Source organism: Ochotona princeps, chromosome 17 (genome assembly GCF_030435755.1).
Source record: "Ochotona princeps isolate mOchPri1 chromosome 17, mOchPri1.hap1, whole genome shotgun sequence".
Classification (NCBI taxonomy): domain Eukaryota; kingdom Metazoa; phylum Chordata; class Mammalia; order Lagomorpha; family Ochotonidae; genus Ochotona; species Ochotona princeps.
Genome location: NC_080848.1, coordinates 7933715 through 7954802, shown reverse-complemented (window position 1 = coordinate 7954802; position 21088 = coordinate 7933715). Strand labels below are relative to the sequence as shown.

The window sequence follows — 21088 nt, the reverse complement described above, 5'->3', positions numbered from 1 at the left end:
GGTTTGCCAGATGGCTATGATCTCTGCTTGTCGTTTCATGTGTCGATTGTTTACTCTGTATGTGGGTAAGATATCAGCTGTGACTTTTAAGGATTTGCATTCTTAGTCAAAGGGGTGGGTGAACAATTGGCTCCGTGAACCAATGCTGGAAGGGGGAGCTTTAGAGACAGGCCTGGAGTGCTGTAGGAGCACAGGAGTCATTTGTTAGTTGTGCTCTGGGTTTCCTGAAGGTGGGGCTGGATCGGAATGGTGAAAGAGAGCAAGGGAGACAGGGATTAAGAAGCGGAGCAGCCAGGACTAGAACCAGCGCCCACATGAGGTGCTGGTGCTGCAAGTTGAAAGTTAGCGTGCTGTGCCACCACATCGGCCTCTGGAATTTAATGCTTCTTGGCCAGAAACTACTTGTTTATTTTGGGGAAAGTGACAAGAACTTAGCCAGGAGCTGGGGTGGGGGTAGGAGTAAGTTACCTTCTCATCTGAAAATGAGAAAATGGTGAAAGAAGGGAAAATCTTTCCATAGATATGCAGTAGATACAGGGTCTTATTTATTTGTAGTGTTTGCAAGAAAACGAGGCTGCAGTGTTGCCCTCAGAGAGCCTGAGTGTGTGGAGCTAAAGTGGGCAGAAGGAATGGAAAACAGTTCAAGGTGGATAAGATGTTAGGAACATAGGGTTTTAACATAAATATAGGAGCAGGAAAAGAGGGAGATTTTGAACAAATAAGATGCCCATAGAGGGACATTCTATTTAGCTCACAAGCATGGAAGGAGAGAAGAATGTTTATGGGGCATCTGTTTATATTTATGAGCTAGACAGTGTTTGTCTTCTTCACACACCATGTACCATTGTCTCAGTGATGTGGGGAGATGGCTTATCATCCTGTTTGCATGTATGGAAACTGAATTTACAGTAAGAAGTTCTCTCAAGATCACGTTGTTAATAAATGTCCCAGCCAGTATTTAATGTGTGTCTTATCAGCCTGTGTTCTTTTCACTCTGTTCTGAGTTTCCTTTTTCTCTCTCTCTTTTTTGAAGGGCTCAGTGTGAATGCTCCAAACAGTCAAAAACCAAACAACAAATACACAGTAACCGACTAGTTGTGACATGTGGGGGCGTTGGCAAAAAATAAATCATGGCTGTGGGGCAATAGACAGTGAAGAAATAAGCAGTAAGCAATTTCCAAAATGAACTAAATTGTTACAAATGGTGAGAACAGAAAGGAATAAAATAGATGGGGGAAAATGGAGCCAGTGTGGGATGCTGGAATGTGACAGCGGGGGGGGGAGCTGTGTGGACAGGGATCCTCAAGGGGTTCTTAGGGTGATCGGGGGCATGTTGCAAAGGAGCTGAATTTGGAAGGTTCCATGCTCTTCACAGGAAGAGGGGACAACATGAGGACCAGTGAGCTCCCAGGAACTTCCTTCTGCCCTCTTGATCTCCAAATGGATGCACGTTTTCACGGGAGGTTTTTTTTTTTTTTTTTTTTTTTTAGCTTTTATTCTCTAAAATTTACATAATACCCAAAATATGCTGGAATCCCGTTGGCTTGAATCGTAGCGGCATACAACATCTAGGGGTTTGGAAAGATGCAAGGGTACCTGTCCTTTTTCAAGGTTATTTATTTATTATCTATTTGTTAATTTGACTCATTTGGAAGGCAGGGAGATCTTCTCTGCTGACTCACTCTGCAAATAGCTTCAACAGTTGGGTCCGGGCCAGGCCAAGGTTGTGCTCTTGGACTCCCATGTGGTGTTAAGGTCCCAGCTACTCGAGTCATCACCTGTTGCATCTTGGGGTTCACAGTAGCAGCCAGCTGAAATCCAGTGAATAGCCAGGACTTGAACTCAGTGCTCCAATATGAGATGTTGAGTGTGCCATCTACTGGTTCAAATGCCAGCACTTCTCTGCTACGTGCAGCTATTGCAAAGCCCGTCCTCCCCCTGAACTCCGGTTCTCTGCCCTGTTCTGTTAGTCACTTCATATATAAGCATTGCAACCGAATAGCATCTAAGGACACTTCTCTGTCAAGTTTATTGCCAGCTCCGTTGGAACTGAAACCTAGTTGCGAGTTGTAGGCAGAGGGCAGCCAAGGCCTCCAGGTTGCTGGTTACTTGGCTAGAATCCCCATTCATATTAGGAAGCAGATTTTTAGAATAAATTTGGCACTGGAAGCACTGCCATCCTTTTGTGAAGCTGCATCAATAAGTGTAAACCCCCTAATCATGCTCTTCAACCCTCGGCCAAGCTGACAAATATTTAGGCATTGGAATATTCTCGGATACCACCTTCTGTTGACTGTGTGGGATTCTTGTGCTGTTTGGGTTGGCACTGGAACACGATCTTCTGTTTTATGCAATCAAGCACATCAGAGCAGCTCTTTATGCTCAGCCTCTCCAAGTGGGTGCTGAGCAAGATCTCTTGTGTACCTTGTCATTTTCAGTATGATCCAAGTTTAGTGAATATTTCTATGGCCTGGTAAATATTTTCTAGCTGTTGGCATGGGCAGTTTCGCTTTATTACTTTCTTCCCCTCCTATGCCATTTGCTCCAGGCTAGGATTTTAATGACCCTGCTTTGGTTTAAGATGAATTTTGAAAAATATATGTGTATGCTGGGACTACAATATTTTCAGAGAAAACAGGCGTGGGTGTGACAGGGTGATGTAATTAAAGTGCTGCACGCACCCAATAAGACCGATGCATTTATCCGATTGTGGCAAGCAGAGAGGAAGGCTTGTTGAGATTCGCAGATACACAGAATTCTCTTTGTAAGAAGCTTTGCTGCGAGCATGTGGCGTAATAAGCCTATTTTCCGATCTTTAGTCACTTTTGCTTTAAGGCATCAAGAGGAAAGGACTATTTCCCGTGGCTTGCTGCTTGACTTTATTATTCCTGTTACTCCCTGCTGTTAATTTTGCGTGTGTGTGTTCAATGTTAGCATCAGGTGTTGGCAGCCTTCTTAGGGGAGATAGATTGCTTTGAAATAAACACAGCTGGAAACAGACCAGATATTGTTTTTCTTTCTTTCTTTTCTGAAATGGAACAGACATTTCTAGAAGGACTGAAGAGTTTGGTAATGGCTACAAAAACTTTATAGATTTATTCTTGCGACTCTTGTTAATGATTAATGCCATGTGTGGGTGTCCAGAGGAACCCACTCTCCTTCTTCCTTCCAAAAGCTGCATTTTCCTGGGAACAATGAACTTGCTGGGGTTTACTGCCATCTGAACTTGAGGAGGGGGTGGAGTTGGCTCAGTTCTGTTTCTTCCAGCTGAACTGTGGTTTAGGAGTTAAGAATGACTTCTGTGGGGTTTCCTCGCGTTAGCTCTGCTTGCAGACTTGAAAATCTCCAAGTCGCTGCTACTCGTCTCTTCCTGTTCTATGCTTCCCAAGAAAGGCAAGTAAGTGAATTATGGCATGTTGATGTGTGTGCACATGTGTAATTTTTTTTGTTTCATTTAATATCCTTGTTAAAGTAAAGCAGAATATTTGCTAACTATGATCAACTCGGTGTTGTGTCTCTTTGCACTGTTTCTTGTTGCTGTAAGAAGTTGATATGCTCTGAAATACTTGATTTCAAAGAAAACTTTGAGGATGATGCGAATCTCCACCTTCCACATAGTCAAGTGTTTAGTCTGGATAGGAGAGTCTGGTAATATCACTCGGCAGGCAGCAAGGTCAGGGTCACAATGATGTCGAGGTAGGATGAGGGGTTGGTGGGCATGAAAAGTAAAGTGGGGCAGAGGACCAGGGGTGTTCTCCATCCTTGGAAGAGTTCACTGTTGCTCTGATCATTGATTCCTCTGGTATGTCGTAAGTTCTGTCTCACTGGCTTATATGTGTATGGCTTGCTGAGTTACGGCACAGTAAGTGCTATTAGGAATTGCTGCTAATTCGTGGCTATCTTGAAGTTTTCCAAAGCAGATTTTCTCCTCAAATAGCTATTTCCTTCTCTGACTTTTAAGTTATAAATGAAAAAAAGAGAGAGAAATACAGGAATTTAAAGAGTGAGTTCTACTTTTGATTTGCTTCAGTGGCCAGTGGACACCTTTTTTTATAGGTAAAACATATATTCTAAAGGATTGTATCTGTTAGGATTCCCTGACTTGCCTGTTCCCAGTAGTGGGATATATGTGTGGTCATCTGAAAAGGTTGAGTCTCAGTCTCATTTGGTCCTCACTGGACTGTCCATCTAATTTAAAATCGCATACGCTGTCTCTTTGACTGATGGCTATGGATGGGACTTGTTGGAATTTGGCCATATGTCATTTTAATTCTAACAACTGGATCCAACACCTGCCATGGCTCCCTGAATATAATAAGCCCTTGTGTTTTTGAATTCATACTATGTATTTCTATTCACTGTATGTGTTTTCCACCCACTAGGACTTAGTATCACGTGTTGTATAGCCACCTGGGTAGAAAAGTGAGACATGAGTTTTGGATCTTGTAAATGCACAGATAAGCTGGAAAGAGGAAAGACTGGAGAGACCTATTTTAGAGAAGGTGGTCTTAAAAGACTTTCCCATGTTTTGACAGCCAAACATATTTTCTTCTCACTTTATACAATTTTACAAAAGTTATCTAAATTTTGATCTTTAAAAGCAGGGAAAGAGAAAAAAAATACCTTAATTAGCCTCGGATAATAAGGGCAGTGTTGTTCCTGATTGTCCTTTTAAAAATGGGACTGTATAGATTGTTTCTCTCTATAACTGTTGGAACTGCTTATGGTCTCCATTGTCATGTACGTTATCTGACTGAATGTCTCACATTGGTCCAGGCAGCAGGTATTGATGTTGTATTACAGTGATGCTTTTATTGAGCCCATTGACAGTCAGATGAGATTCAAAGTGGCAGTTACTCCTACCATTCCTACCAGGCTTCCCTCACTCCACTTTTCCAAAAAAAAAAGGGAAGTTCTACTGCCTCTCCCATGTGCTTCCCATTGTGAGAGAGTGGAAGGAGTTCCCATCTTGCGTGTCAGGAGATTTGGACTGCTGCTGGACTGGTTCATTGCCTGCCTTGTTGGTTACTGAGTTACTCAAGTCTTAGGCATCATTTCCTGGAGAGGAGGTTACTCTTCTAGATTTCTTGAGTTTCTTTGTGGCTTCAGGGTCTGAAAGCAGTGTTAACTGCCCTGCAGTGCTCACTTGCAGTGCGGAGAAAGTGGTGAGAAAGTGGGTGGGACTCTGTTCTCTAGGCGGCTTTCTTTTACCCCTGCAGGTGGCAAAGGGATGCAGAATCTCCAGATGTGAGGCAAATCACACATCCTTATAGGACTCTGCTTTCTGATCTGGGTCCTCAGCTGGTGACTCTCAGTCTAGTTCTTTCTGACTCCAACCAAAGTCCTTGAGCCAAACTTGCTTGTGGTTCCAGCCCTGGGAAGAACAACATCAAATTCCCTTTCCATTTCGTTCCACAAAGAGTGATAACTTCCTTACAGGAGCCCATCTGTTCTCAAAATCTTTTTTGGAACAAGGCAAATGTAAATGAGTATTATTGTAGCCCTCAACTTGTGGCAGGTGTTTGAGTAATGGGCAGGGTGGAAGAGTGGAGAAAAATTTTTTTAAAAATTTCTATTTCCTTTTTTAACTCCAGCAGCTGTTCACAGACTGATTTGGAAAAGGGTGGGATACTAATGTAAAGGTGGTTGTATTCTTCTGACATTCCAAAGAAAACAAAAGGCATCACCCTAATTCTGTAAAAGAAAAATGAAATGTATTGGAATGACCCAAGAGAGAAAGCAGATTGTTGGAGGAGAGAGAAAGTTGACATGATTCCGACGTTTCCAGCCTGGATAGGTGAAATGCATCCTCCAGGACGACCTGTCACGATCTGAGTCTTGTTTCCGCTTGCTTTGGTTTCATCACCCACAGACTCCCTAGGAAGGAAGTGCTGTTCTACACGGTAGATGAGAGCTTAGTACTCAGGGCACTCATCTCCTTCTGTCACAGTCTCTGTGTTTCCTCCCTTGTTGGGTGTGATTTAGACCGTAACTTTTTGCTATTTCCTTTCCAACAGGCAAAAAACGAAACCCTGGCCTTAAAATTCCGAAAGAAGCATTTGAACAACCTCAGACCAGTTCCACGTAAGTTGGCAAAATCATTATCTTCATTCAAACACTTGTACTTTGTGTCCAATCCAGTGGGGGGGTGGTGAGGTCAATTTTAAATTAGATACCAAGGCTGCAGCTTTGGAAATGATATTGTCAAGAAGAACATCTTCTCACTGTGAGTGGAACAGAAATAATTACACTCTGTCAGTCAAACTGCATCGAATGAGTAGTTTTGAACTCAATGTTTGTGCTTATCGAGCATGTAAGAATTGAGAGTCACTCCATAATGATGTAAATTTTTGCTGATGGTATGTTGGAGCTTTCAATTGACTGGGATAATACTCTGCTAGCTCTGTCTTCAGACCAGAGAGGGTATACCTAAGAAGCCATTGAACTTGACTGGACAATAAGATGCTGGACTCTATGTTTGGTATATGCTTGCAATGGGGGAATCTCAACTGAACTTGAGCTGTGGTTAGGCAACAAGGTGGAGGAATCCACCATGGTGGGAGGGTTTGGGGAGGGGTGGGAGAACCCAAGTATCTATGTAACTGTGTCACATAATACAATGTAATTAATGAAGTTAAATAATAATAATAAAAAAAAAAGAATTGAGAGTCACAGGCATTTGGTAGACAGAGTCTTGTGTCAATTCACAAAGGTTCTTTCTTGCCTCTTCCCTAGATCTGAGCAAACAAGAGATTCTATGAGAGCTACTACTATAAAACTTAGGTTGAAGTGGAAAGTTGGTATTTGGCTTTGACCCATATCCTGACACTTGAGATGAGGTGAAGGAATACTACTTTATTGGCTGCGGGTTTTTGTTTGTTTATCTGTTTTTGTTTTTGGGCTTTTCACATGCCTGAGTGAGCTCAAGGTTTAGTGAGGCAGCACACCCTCTCTGCTGGCCTCCTTGTTTATCTCTCTCTTTCCTGGGCACCAGGTGCCTCCTACCATCTGCGTGGGAGGAGCACAAACTCCCAGCAAACAAGTTGCAGTAGAAACGCCAGAGACAGAGAACAAGCAAAGGGGAGGCATCCCTAAAGGAATTTTGGGGTTGCAATATGTTTATTTATATCTACGAAAATGACTTCCCCTGTAGAAGTTTTTCTCCTTAACTTTGATTGATCTTTTTTTTTTTTTTTTTTTTTTTTTTTTTTTTTTTTTTCCAATTTGGTAGAAACGGGAGCGGGGGTGGAGGGGCCGAAAACGAGAAGGGACACATCTCCTGCCATAGTGGCAGGATGGGGAGCTACCAGGGCAGGGGAAGGGGCACACGTGGAGGCTGGGACGGGCAGAAGAGAGGGGGAACTTTGATCCATCTTATCAGAAGGTCTATGCTCTGTTGTTGGGATTTGATTATGACAATGACGATATCACAATGCAAGAAACTTTTCCCTGAGGAGCCTCCAGGGACAGAATTGAACAGAGGGCTACACTTCAAACTCTGGACCAAAGCTTCAGGGGCTAAACTCAGGTTAGGAGGATCCTCATGAGAACAGCTGTGAGAAGCACTTCCTATACCTAAAACAAGATTGCCTTTTTTTTTTTCTGTTTCTTTTATTTGATCACTCAGGGAAATTGGTGGTTTCCATGACCTGTGGTTTTGAGAATGTGTGATTAGAATTTTTTTTTTCTTACGAGTTACTCAAGAACTTAGAGTCAAATAGATGGGCTACCCTTCCTACCCATTGGGTACTGCAGGGAATAACTATAGATTCATGGGAAGCTACAAAGAAGTGCAGAGGGCAGTAAGCTTGCTTCAGCCTGTAACAAATCCCCACTCCCTCCACGCTAACCTCTTGCTTTTTACTATTTCATATATGAAAATCAAGAAAGTAGCATTAGTACAAACGATGGAACTTATTCAATGTCACTGGCAAAGTTCATAACTCATTTGAGAGAGAGAGAGAGAGAGAGAGAGAGAGAGAGAGCGTGTGTCTTGCAGTTTCTCACACGTGCAAATGCCTTAGCACTCCCATAAATGAAGATATTCAACTATTTGAATGTTAGGAGATTCTTTCAGGTTATCTTGTAGTCAAACCTATGTCTTTTTCCCCATTTTCATCCCCAATTCTTAATCAGCGCTAAGCATTTTGTTACATCATGATTGTTTTGTAAATGAAAGCATGCATCTCTTGTTGAGGATTTTTAAAAAGTTGACATACTCTTCTTGAGGTTCATTCAAGTTATTATGCATAGTGATCAATTCTTACTATTCGTTTCTATGTCCTTGTGTACTTCAGACAAAGGGTTTAAGCGTTTGAAGGAGAATATGGGTGGGTTTTTGGTGTTTTAGTTCTTTTGAATAAAGCTACTATGAACATTTGATTTGTAAGCTCCTGCCTAAAAGTAAGTTTCCATTTCTCCATTAATACACTTGAAATTGTAATTGCCAAGTTTATATGACAAGCCCTTCTTTAGCTTTGAAGGAGCTGTCACGTCATTTACTGGAGCGATTCACCATTTTGTATTCTCACCAATCATGTTTGAAAGCTCCCATTTCTCAGCCTTTGCTGTTACCACTGTTTTTCATGTTGATGTGTCGTAATCCCATCACTACAGTTTAGATTTGCATTTTTTCTGGAAGCTAATGATGCAGAACAGAAAGTAGGTGTTTATTTTCCATTTGTGTATTTAATTTGGGAAAATGTCCATGCATTCTGTTTTGCCTGTTGTCTAATTGCACTGTTTATTGTTGACTTTTGAGAGATATTTATGTACTTTATACACAAAGACTTTTTCAAACATATACTAAAGGTTTGTAGTTTGTCTTTTTGTCCTAGCACAGTCTTTTGGAGAACAAGGCTTTTAACGTGTGGAAGTTAAATACTTTTCTATTTTACATGGAGTTTCTTATTTGGAGCTATTTATGGAACAAGCGATGAAATTTAGGATGAGTTTTACATTTATTTATTTTTGGTGATGCATTTCCAATTATTTCAACATCATTTATTGAAAAGACTACTCCTTATCTACTGAAATTCATTTGCACCTTGTCCTAGTATCAATCTGGATAACTTTTTTTTCATCTATTCCTCGGTTCTCTGTTCTGCATCATTGACCTGTATGTTTGTCCTTTTGCCAAACTCAGACTGTTTTGATCATTAGAACTATATATATATGTATATATATGTATATACATATATATATATATACTAAGTCATAACATCAAGAAAAGCAATTCCTACTCTCTCCTTTTTGTTTTTTCAAAGTCACATTAGTTTTTTTGGAGCATTATTCTCTTTTCATTTAAGGTTTAAAATAGGCTTGTCTGTGTTGATGAGTTTAGTAGGAATTGTGTCTAACCTACAGATTCATTTTGGGAGAATTGATATATATATAGAATACTTAAATCATTAACATGTATTGAGGTTTCAATTCTTTAGATTTATATTATATATGTTTAGTATTTAGGTTTTCTTTAATTAATTTCTAACACTTTACAATTTCCACATATTATGCTTTGGAAATATTTATGCCTAAATATTTCATTTTCTTGGACACAAATATCAGTGGTGTTCAGTGCTTGGTTTTGGTTTCAGCTTGTTCATAGTGAACATACAGAAATGATTTGATTCTTTAGTATTGATTTTGACTTTCCTAAACTCATTTGTTGTAGAAAAAATTTTGTTAGATTCCATGGTGGTTTCTATGTAGACAGCCAATCTATCTGCAAGTAGAGAATTTTGTTTCTTCTTTTCAAATTTGCATTTTTGTTGTTGTTGTTGGTTGAAGTGGCAAGAATGTCTACCACTTGTCTTCTGGTTCACTTGTCAAATTCTGGCAACAGCTAACTCTGGACAGGACCCAGGGGCACAGTCTGGGTCTCCCACATGAGTGGCAGAGACGCACCTATTTGAGCCATCACCTGCTGCCTTCCAGGGTGCACATTACCAGGAAGCAGGAACCCAAAGTGGAGCCAGAAATTAAATCCAGGTACTCCGCACTGAGGTATGACACTCTACAGTTGCTCTCAGCCCAAGGGCCGAGAAACAATAAGATGTTAGCATTCTAAGTAGTGCACCAAATATCCAGCCTAAATGTCCACCTCTGGGTTAAGTGATGAGGCAGGAAACCTTGCTTTGTTTCCCTTCTAACAGGAATAAACACATTCAGTCTTTCACTATGAAGTATGATGTTCAGCGTGGAGGTTTTGCACATGCTGTTTATGGGACTAAAGATGTCCCCTTGCGGTCATAGAGTTTACTGGCAGCTTCGAGTGGAGTTGGATTTTGCTTAGAATCTTCTTTTCATCAATTGATGTGATCAGCAGATTCTCTTCTTTGCCTTATCGACATGGTGTATTACACAGATTGTTTTTTAAATATTGAAGTTGGCTTACATACACAGAACAAATGCCAGTTACTTGGAATTTTTTTTTTCACATTGGGGAAACTTTGTTTACTGGCATTTTGTTGAGGATTTTTTTCTGCATCAAAATTAATGGGAGATTTTAAAAAAAGGTTTATTTATTTTTATAACAAAGTCAGATATACAGAGAGGAGGAGAGACAGAGAGGAAGATCTTCTGTCCAATGATTCACTCCCCAAGCAATGTGATGACTGAAGCTGAGCCAATCCGAAGCCAAGAGCCAGGAGCCTCTTCCGGGTCTCCTATGCAGGTGCAGGGTCCCAAGGCTTTCAATCGTCCTTGACTGCTTTCCCAGGCCACAAGCAGGGAGCTGGATGGGAAGCAGGTCTGCCAGGATTAGAATCGGTGCCCATATGGGATCCTGGCACGTTCAAGGCGAGGACTTTAGCCGCTAGGCCACCGCGCCAGGAAATGTTTGACTTTACTATTTTACTGTTTACTCAATCCAATTTTTCTTTTTTTTTTTCCTAGTATCATAGCCATACTGGTCTTATATACATGAGTTGCTAGGTGTTACTTCTCCTGTTTTCTGACACACGTCATATAAAATTGGTGGCATTTATTCTTTGCGTGCTTGCTAACATTTTCTAGTGAGAGACCTGAATATGTGTTTGCAAAATTTTAATTATAAATTCAGCATTCAACATAGCTAAAGGACGATTCGGATTACATATTTCATCTTAGTTAATTTTTGGTAGTGTGTATTTTTAGAAGAGCTGGTCCAGTTATGCTTTTAAACACATTTTAATTAATATAATGGAACAGATTTTAAGCATTCCACGGGTACAGTTCTAATAAGACAATCTTGCTTCCCTTTCTCCCCCTCCCACATATCTGCTTCAGGTTTTGCTAAGACATAACTTTAATCCACTCTATATTTACAGGCTTAATTTGCCACAAATCATAACTTTGAAAAAGTCAAAAGTAGAAAGACCCCAGTTCCATAGGCATATAAAGAATGGCGGAACATGACAATCATGTCACAAAAGGACTATTTCATCCCGTGATATTTTATATTCTATCTTAACTGTCACGCATAGAGAAAACATGTTATTTGTATTTCTCAGACTTTTTTTAAAAAAATTAATATATAAGTTGCATCCATTTTGTTACAAACAACAGGATTTTATTCTTTTTTATGGCTGAGTAGTGTTTTATAGTGTATACATAGCACATTTTTTTTTTTTTATTGTTTTTTGATACAATTTGTTTGGCGATGGGCTCTCCCCTCTCCCTTCTCCCCCCCCCCCCAAATTCTCTCTCCTCACCTCTGTTCTCCCCTCTGGGTTCATAATGTGTGTCCATTGTGAATTTTCCCAAGTCCATCATGCTTCCACTGGAGTGTCTCCCATCCATGTAGGAGAATAACTTCATTGTAATGAGAAGGTTAATTCTTGTATTCTGGGGCCCTAATGTAGGTACAGTGAGGATTAGGCCTTCGTTGTTTATGGGCTGTAGCAATATCAGTTATATGTGGACACTGATTCTCTGAGGTGGCCATAAACAATCCACCTCTTGCGTAGCACGTTGTCTTTATCCATTCCTCACTTGATGGACATCTGCATGGATTCTACATCCTTGTCATTCTGAATTGAGCTGCAAGAGTCATGAGGGTACAAATGATTTTTTCATTTGCTGATTTCATTTCATTTGGGCAGATCCCCAGGGGCAGAATGGCTGGGTCGTATCTGGTAGGTCTATTTTCAGATCTTTGAGGAATCTCTATAATGTCTTCCAAAAAAATGGCTTTAGTAGTTGCAAATGAAAACCTCAACTAGGTTTCACCTTATCATATTTGAAAGGTTATCTTCCAAAGCCTTACAACTGTAAATGCTGGTGAGGATGTCGGCGGGGCGGGGGAAGGAAGATATCCGAATCCACTGTTGATGGGAAGTTGTCACATTTCTCAGAGTGAAGCTGTTGTAGTATTTCCTAATCACCCTTTCAGAAGCCAAAGCATGTTGTGTGTTCTCCTGTTCTCTGCCTCCCCTTGGTAATTTGTACCTACTCTAATTATCTGTGATAATTTTGCTTGAGGTTTGTCAATACCTTTCTTTTATTGTTTTCCTGTTTTCACTTTCATTGCATTCTAGTGTTATTTTCTTTTTTCTGTATTCTTATATTAACCATCCAACTGTTGTGTATTTCTTCCCTTGAAATTTCTGATTGTTTTACCTTTGACTAGTTTATGCCATTTTCTACATTTTATGATTTTTTTGGAGGCCTCCATAACTTCTTCCTTGGTATAAGCCAATGAATACAAATCTATGTAAGGGTGAAAGTCATTTCTATTTTGTCTTTCCCTCGTGTGGTAGAGTATTCTTCAATATGCTTTCCTGTTCCACTCTAAAGTCCACAGCAGCATTGAGCCACTTGAGTTCTTGGTCTTATTTTTATTATTTTAATAACAAGGCTTCAATTTGTACTCCTAAAGAAGTAGTTTCCACATTAGGTGTTTTTTTTGGCAATGCTTTGAGGCTGGCTTGATGATTGTTACTATTCGTACGCTGCCTCCTTCTGCAGTGCTACACAAAAATAAACAGCACGAGACAGAGCTCCATTCTCCCTGGCTCCGTGTGGGTGGTCCCTCTGCTGGAGCTCTTCTTCTGAGTCGCCCCTGCCAATGTGTCTCAGATTTCGGGGCTGTCTCCTCATTTGATTGATTGCCACTAATTCTAAATCAATTCTGTGCTCTTCAATATCAAGTCTTTTCACCCTCCTAAGAAAATCAGGAGGCAGGTTTTTTTTCTTTCTTCCTTTTTATTATTACTCTCAGTTGACAAGTGAAGAAAAGCAGAACTGTGCAAGGGTCGGGTGCTTTGTTTCAAGCTGTTAAGCATTGTTTAGTGGGCAGGAGGCCAGGCTGTGGAGCCACGATGCCCAAGTTTGTATTTGATATCCAGACTTCACTCTTTGAACAACTTCGGCAAGACTCTTCACTGGACTAAGCTTTAGTTTTTCCATTTTAAAAAACTAGAATAAACAATGATGTGTTTGTTATGAGAACTAAATGTCATAATCCATATTAGATGTCTAGAATAGTGCCTGGCCCATTGTAACTGCCCAACGCAAGCTAACTCCCAGTTATTATTAGAACACAAGTTTTAAGCGGAAGAGCTGGGCCGTAAACTTAGGGGTCTTTGGCTCTCAGTTATATTTTCTTAGCCAAATATTAGACAAGCAGACACTGTAACCAAACAGCTCAGACTAGTTAAGTAAGAGGCTGTACTCTTTGTTTCTATAGTAAACCCGTCATCGTGGGACAGCTCTGGTTTGTAATCTTTGAGTAAACTTACATTACTTAATTGAATTCAATGTTAATTCTCTGCATTAAAAGAGGCATAATAATACATTCAAGAGGTATGAAAATTAAAGAAGCTATTTCATTTAAAACATTTAACACAGTCTCTAATCCAAGCAGCTTTATAGTGAGAACATTGAATAATCATTGTAGCAACAATTACAGAGTGATATTTGTATAGGATTTTAAGAAAATAATTATCATAATAGATCAAACATTTTTGTTCAATACCTTTGGTCTTCTAGGAAAATATTCTTGTAATAAACTTGTTTTTTCCCCTCCAAAATTACAATATTAAACAAGTTGACAGAGAGCATTCAACTGCTGCATGAAACTCCTGCCGAGTGTCAGTGTTCCAGGTGGACTGATGTGTCCAGCCCGGGACAGAGAGGACACAAGCTCAGCCAATCCAGTGCCGGCTGTCAGTCTTGGTCTCACCTATTGATGTTTCTGGCAGACTGTATGAAGCCAAAGGCCCAAAGATCAGATGGATTGATTCTTTTTCATAAGACAAGCTCGAGGCCTAGGGAACAGGTTCCTGGATTTGGACAGAGGTCTGAGGAGAAGTGAAGCATTAAGTCCATATCCATCATGGCACTCTCTCTCCTTTCCCCTCCTCAAATACAGCCTGCAATGCAGGTGAGTTGAGTTTTATTTCCCGCTCTGTTGATGACTGTACAGCTTCAAATATCACAGAACTTTCAGATTTCAATTCTCTTAACCTGGAGAATAGCATTTTGCCTTATGATTAGGTCAAGGTGCAATATAAACACAGAGCCAGGATCTACAAACTTTTTTTTATTATGTTAAAGGCCGTGTAGTAAACACTTTAGGATACTTAGGCCACAGCAGCTTCTATTGGATAGTCTTTGCCATTTATTATAGCCATTTGCCTTGGAACAGTCATTCTTAACTGGACTAGTGGTTTCCACCTGCCATGTTCTGTTTTAAAATACAACAACAGGAGACCTGCAAGAGGTCTTATTTAGTATCGTCATAGATTGGCAAGAAAACAAAGCTAGCTGTCAACAATAAGTGATCTTTTTGTGGCCTCATACTTTTTAAAAGGCAGAGCGCTGAATAATTACAAAGGATTTTTTTATTGTTCACATTAGACACATGTTTCAAGTCATTTCTGTCTTTATTTCAAAGCACCCTTGCAAGCAATACAAACAAATAAATTGTGAAAGGTGGAGAAACAGTGAATTTCTAGAAATTTGATTCTTCTGGGAAATTTTCTGAAGAAAGATTCAGTGCTCACAAGCACAAATGGGTCAGAAACACAAATGGCACCGAAACGTCACCACCATTTGTGTGTGTGTGTGTGTATTTGTGTGTTTTGTTGTGTGGTTTTTTTTGGTCTTTTCCTTTTAGTTTGAATAGAAGGACTTCAAGTATTCTGTATCAAGGGAAGTTGGAGATAAGGGAAGACTTGTACTGAAAAATCTAAGATCTGTGTTTGTATCTGTGGAGATTTTCTTAGTTCTTCCTTATCAGCTTCGTGTATGTTTAGTATCAGTAACGAAGATAGAATCATAACACTTCAGTGCTGGGAAACATGGTCATTGCCAAAAGATTCTTTTCGCTTTGTTTTTTCTTCCTCCTAATTTTGCTTTTTTTTCTAAAAACAGCGTGGCTGGCATTGTGCTCCACGGAGACTGGGGTTTCAACCTGCTTGGTTACCATGTGCAATTGCTGCACTAGAATTCTTTTGTCTTTGATTGTTGGTTGGTTGGCTTGATTATCTAGGCATGCTACCTTGGTCATGATACCTGTAATGCACTTAATTCGAGAAAATGCTTTTCCTAGGATCCCAAACAGGGGCCCAACCACGGGTAAACATCCGTCTCCTGTGTAGCCTGGGAATGGCAGAGACAGGCTTCAACTGACACAAACAAATACGCGAAAACATATTCTGGCAACACAAACTCTTGTGAGTTTGACTGCTGAAGTGTGCACACTGCCATCAGCATCACCAGCCAACTTTGGAAAGTTGGTCCGAATTCTGAGCTGGGAATCAGGGCCTCGGGCCGCTGGGACTCCAGGCAGCTCGCTTCACCATGCTTTTTTTTTTTTTGTCCACCTGTGAAGCAAATGGTTAGATATGGAATTCTAAGTTTTGATCATTTTTAAAGTGAAAGAATCATCAGACATTTAGAAAAATTGTGGAAGGAGGGATGAAGTAATTGGATGAAAACAAAAGCATGAGGCTGACTAGTATAGTAGAATTACCATCTCACTCTATACCAGATGGCTGCTATTAATTGGATATTTACTATATGCCAAGCATTCTGCTAAGTGTTTTATCTGGCACATCGAATTTAACGCTCGTTCCTACTCTGTGAGGTGCTAATGCAATATAGTCACATCCCCGTATTAAGGAAGAAAAGGAAGCTGGAGGAGATTAAGTGATGCACATTATTTTTCCTCCTGTACTTTCACGTCCTTTTGTCACTTTCTCTCGTTTCCTCCTTCCTCTGAAGGAAGAGCCGCTCCCGTTGCATAAGGCTGTGGAAAGACACCTGACAACACATCTCAGGTTGCTTCTCTTTTCCTTTTATCTTTTTAGGCCACCTCGAGATTTAGACTCCAAGGCTTGCATTTCTATTGGAAATCAGGTGAGAAAAGGCATGCGTTTCAACTGCATGCTTTGTTTTCTGACTGAACCATAAAGGTTACAAAGTTACTTTCTGTAATGTGCTGTCAGGGAATGAGTGGAAAAAGTTTGAGTTTAAAAGAATTCCAGATGTTTCCAGTAGAAAGAAACAGCATTTCAAAGGTAGACCGGTTATCCTGCTATCATGGTTACACCCTGTATCCGTGTTGAAAGATCGCGCCTTGTCCCATTGATGTACAATTATCGTGTCATCTATACATTGTTTTGAGGATTAAACATGACTAAAAATCTAGAGAGTAAAGTGTGGTTGAGTAAAATATGGTTGAGTGATGAATTGTAATCCGGCTATTGAGATTCTGATGGGAGGAGTTTGAAGAGAGGTGTTTTGATTGGGTGGGCATTTCTCAAAGTGCAGCTGTTGACTTATTTGCTATCAGCCAGTCATGGATGATAAACATGATTAACATAGTGTTGGTCAACAACCTGCAGAGTAGGTGGCTCTAAGTGAGCCGTTCAAAAGCTGAGTTGGATGGAGTTGAGTCTCTGTGTTGCTTGTGGCAAGCAGGGAGCCTATTGTGGAGTCTTTGCAACTCCTAGTTCGTCTTGTAACATCGCCTTGAAAGCAGCTGCTTCGACAACCTGACACAACGCGGGAAAGTTTCAGTCCCGGAAAGAATCCTTATCACACTGTGAGAAACCAGGTAGTGGACAACACAGGCTGTGCCTACTGTTTGTATCTCTTCCCTGTTTGGCTGTTATTTTCTTTCTCTTGCAGAACTTTGAGGTTAAGGCAGATGACCTGGAACCTATAATGGAACTGGGACGAGGTGCGTACGGGGTGGTGGAGAAGATGCGGCACGTGCCCAGCGGGCAGATCATGGCGGTGAAGGTAGAGTTGATGTTTCCCCAAATGTTTTCCATCTGCAGTGTATGCATTTGTCCATCTCAACTGTGAACCAGCCCCTTCCACCAAAGACTGAAGCAGGAATGCTAGCCTGGCGTTACCTGCCTTCGCCCCACGTCTGACCACTCGGGTTTGATTTTGGCTCCGGCTCCTGAATGCATCTTCCTGCCGGTGCAGACCCAGGGAGACCCAGGGAACCAGTAGTAATGGCTCAAGTAACTGGTTTTCTTCCCCCCATCTTAGGCCTGGATTGTGTCTTAGTTCTCTGCTTCAGCCTCAGTCGGTTGGAATGTGAACCCATGGGTGAGAACTCTCCCTGCTTCTGATATAAGATAAAGAAAAACTGAGAGAAAGAAAAAGGCTGGTGGCTTTGACTCAGTGTTAGCAATGGTCCAGTGGCTCAGGCCCTTTTGCTCTTGGAGAATGAAGATTTCTCCCTCTTTTCTTGTAGATTTTTCAGTTGGTTCATCTACTGATCCTTTGCTAAGTAGGCAAAAAGAAAAAAAAAAGTGAAGACTTAGTGATATGATCTCTTTCCTGTCACTTTATGACATAATCACATTTCTAGAAGGCAATGTGTGTTGGTGTGACTGGTTTTGTTCTCTCAGAAGCCCTGCGATAGGCACAAACAGCGCTTCCACTTCTGTTTGCTTGCTCCTTTCCCCTCTCGCTGCACTGATTTTCTTATAATAGGTATTTATTCCAATTCTAGTTATCCACTCTTTCCATGGGCTTCAAATCTAAGTATTCAGCTGGATGTGGGTTGAAAATGTTTGGGAAAAAATGCTTGTATTAAACATGAGTGGATTTCCTTCTTGTCGTTTCTCTCTCGACAATACAGTAGAATAACCATCTGTATGGCATTTACACTGCAGTAGATATTTTAAATGTTCAGATTTAAAGCCAATGGGAACATTTGTGTAGGTGATGTGTAATTACAGTGTCATTTCATATAGAGAACTTTCATGTCCTTGGGTTTTGCTATAGGAGAGGGAGGGTCCTTGAACCAATCTTTTAGAGATACCAAGGGACAAGTATGGTTGTCTCAAAGTTAGATACAGGTTTCCAAAGTTAGGTACAGAGGAACCCATAGAGTACTCACATAAACTGGTTCATTCACAAATGCCCACAAAAAACTCATGGCTGAATTCAGGAGCTGATAATTCAATCCAGGTCTCCCATGGATGTGGCAGAGATCCAATTATTTGACCCATCGCCACTAACTTCTAAAGTCTGCCTTCATGGGAAGCTGAATCAGATGTTGGAACTCAATGACAGAACCAGGTACTTCAACCTGGAATGAAGGTGTCTGATCTGGCATTTTAATTGTCAGACATTTTGCCCCTTTCTTGTTTTTCCTCTTACAAATAGCTGATTGCTTAGAGTTGAGATTCAAAACGCCGAGTTGTTTTGTGAATTTTTGGACTGTTCTTATTACAGAACTCTTTAAGGTCCCTGCCTCATTGGTGGATGTCCTCCCGGTAATAACCATAAGTTTTGTATGCATTCCCATTCAGCGGATCCGGGCCACAGTAAACAGCCAGGAGCAAAAAAGGCTGTTGATGGATCTGGATATATCCATGAGGACAGTGGATTGTCCCTTTACCGTCACCTTTTACGGCGCACTCTTTCGGGAGGTAGGTGATTTTTCAACACTAAGTCCAGGGAGACTAGCAACTTGCAAAGCAGTTTATCGGAACAGATGCGTCCCACACACAATCATGGCATCGTATCTTACTGATCTTATTGGTCCTGTGTGGAGGATTTTCCACCTGTCCAGCAATGCTATCCCCATGTATTCAGCTGGCTTGAACTGATGGGATTCCCAAATGTGCTCAGTTATTTTGAAGTTGCTGAAACTCTTTTTTTTTCTCCTAAAACTCAAGCAAATGATAATTCTGAAGAACAGGTGTTGCTATTTCTTCTTTTCCCCCCTTTCTATTTTCTGTAACCATCTGTGAATTCTTGATCTTCAGGGTGATGTCTGGATCTGCATGGAACTCATGGACACATCACTAGATAAATTCTACAAGCAAGTCATTGATAAAGGCCAAACAATTCCAGAGGACATCTTAGGGAAAATAGCTGTTTCTGTGAGTACACCATGAACAAAAACATGAGCACTCTGGGACATGTGTCTGTATGTCTTCAATATAAAATACTGCCTGGACCATGGCTATGATCCAGTGTATCCCTACTGAATGCTTTTATTGGGGGATAGATACAAAAGCATCTTACCTCTTGAGCGCCATGTAGGAGAAATTGCTTCCACACACTGGTTTTTGTCATCTCTACATTAAATGACTGTGAATAGTGCATTCACCTGCTAGGGTTGCATTTCTGTTTATATTCTGAAATTCCTCTATTTCACTTTTTGTTTGTAGATTTTTGATTAAAAAAAACCCTGACAGCAAAAGGAAGAAAAATTAATACAAAGAATGGCTGCTACCTGAATGGGTATTCATGCTCAGGAGGGCAGAGAAGAAAAATAATTTGTGAGGACAAATGGGCACAAGACAGATGGCAAGAGGCATCCTCTCTGCTCTGGGATGTGGTCCTCTGTGGAGTCTAATGTGTGCATTATTCTAGATAGGACACCACTATTTGAGAAAATACCTCACCCTGTCTCCTTCAACCAGGGATAAAAAGCCTGGATACACTGTTGTGTTATTCGATATCTTTCTGATTTGGGATAAATACATTTATCTGTGTTTCTCTTGCAGATTGTAAAAGCGTTAGAACACTTACACAGTAAGCTCTCCGTCATTCATCGAGGTAAGGACTGTGGCGTTCTCTGGGCTGTTCCTTTGCTAAAGTTCTTTTCTATAACCTGCCGTCCCTTTTTCTGTCTTTGAGGATGGATGTGGAAGTGAGTCAGGCAAAAGGACCAAGGGCGTCCCCTGAGACTGGATAGCCACCCAGATACATAGCTGAAAACAAAGGAAGGCATGTGCTGTACATAGTGGAGTATAAAGTACAGTTGCCAAGCAGTGCGGTGAGATTGTATTATTCATCTAGTTTAGGAAATATATAAAAATTCATCTTATATTGATCATTATGTGGGGCCTAGTTAAGAAAACAGTCAACAGTTCAATCAGAATTCTGCATTTTAACAAGGTCGCCTGGTGACTCTTGTGCTCAGAAAGTATCAAAGTCTCTGGTGTGAAACAGAACCATTTCAGATAGCCAGAAGGCCACATAAACTATTTCACTTTCCTCTCTCCCACCTTCACTTTCTCCCTTACGGTTGTACTTTCATCTCTTCATTTGCTCATTCATTTTTCTATCTTCCATCCATCCATTTATTCATCTCTTTAGTTCTTATAATCTCCTTTAAAGCATCTTAAGATCTAGCAGTTGCCTTAAAAGGAATCTGAGGACAGAATATATCTTTATGAACATTCTACCGAGTTGTCTTGGCAGAGGAAAAAAAATAAAGATATAAAAGCAACACAGAAAAGAATAAATCACCCTACAAATATGAAATTATCAGATATGCAAGTATAGGTAGAATGTAGACAGGAGTTGTTTGTCACTGGAAGACTAAAGCCAGTGAAAGCCTTGGAAATGTACACCTAGTCGGGTCTTTGAGAAAATTCTTGCAAAGTAATGAGTTTAGTCAAGCTTTGTGGGTTGGGTAGAACTTTTTAAAAATCTTTTTTGAGGCTGGAAATAATGTAAAATGTCTTGCCCAGAGTCCCTATTTTTGTTGTTTTATTTTTATTAATTGTTGTCCTTAAAAACGGGAGAAAATAGAAAGATGAGGAGAACTGTGGAGAGGAATACATATTGAAACAAGATTGTGGATTGCTCACAAATGTGAAACTGAGTTTTCAGGGTC

At 40.5% G+C, this 21088-nt stretch overlaps 1 protein-coding gene across 1 annotated transcript in view; it reads left to right on the top strand.

Moving 5' to 3' along the window:
- Positions 1–21088, top strand: part of MAP2K6 (mitogen-activated protein kinase kinase 6) — a 108549-nt gene that overhangs the window by 69824 nt on the left and 17637 nt on the right. The window contains exons 2-7 of the mRNA XM_004592952.4: positions 6018–6084; positions 16296–16344; positions 17119–17232; positions 18765–18884; positions 19224–19340; positions 19971–20022. Of these exons, the coding sequence (XP_004593009.1) occupies positions 6018–6084; positions 16296–16344; positions 17119–17232; positions 18765–18884; positions 19224–19340; positions 19971–20022 (519 nt within the window). The remainder of the gene's footprint in view (positions 1–6017; positions 6085–16295; positions 16345–17118; positions 17233–18764; positions 18885–19223; positions 19341–19970; positions 20023–21088) is intronic.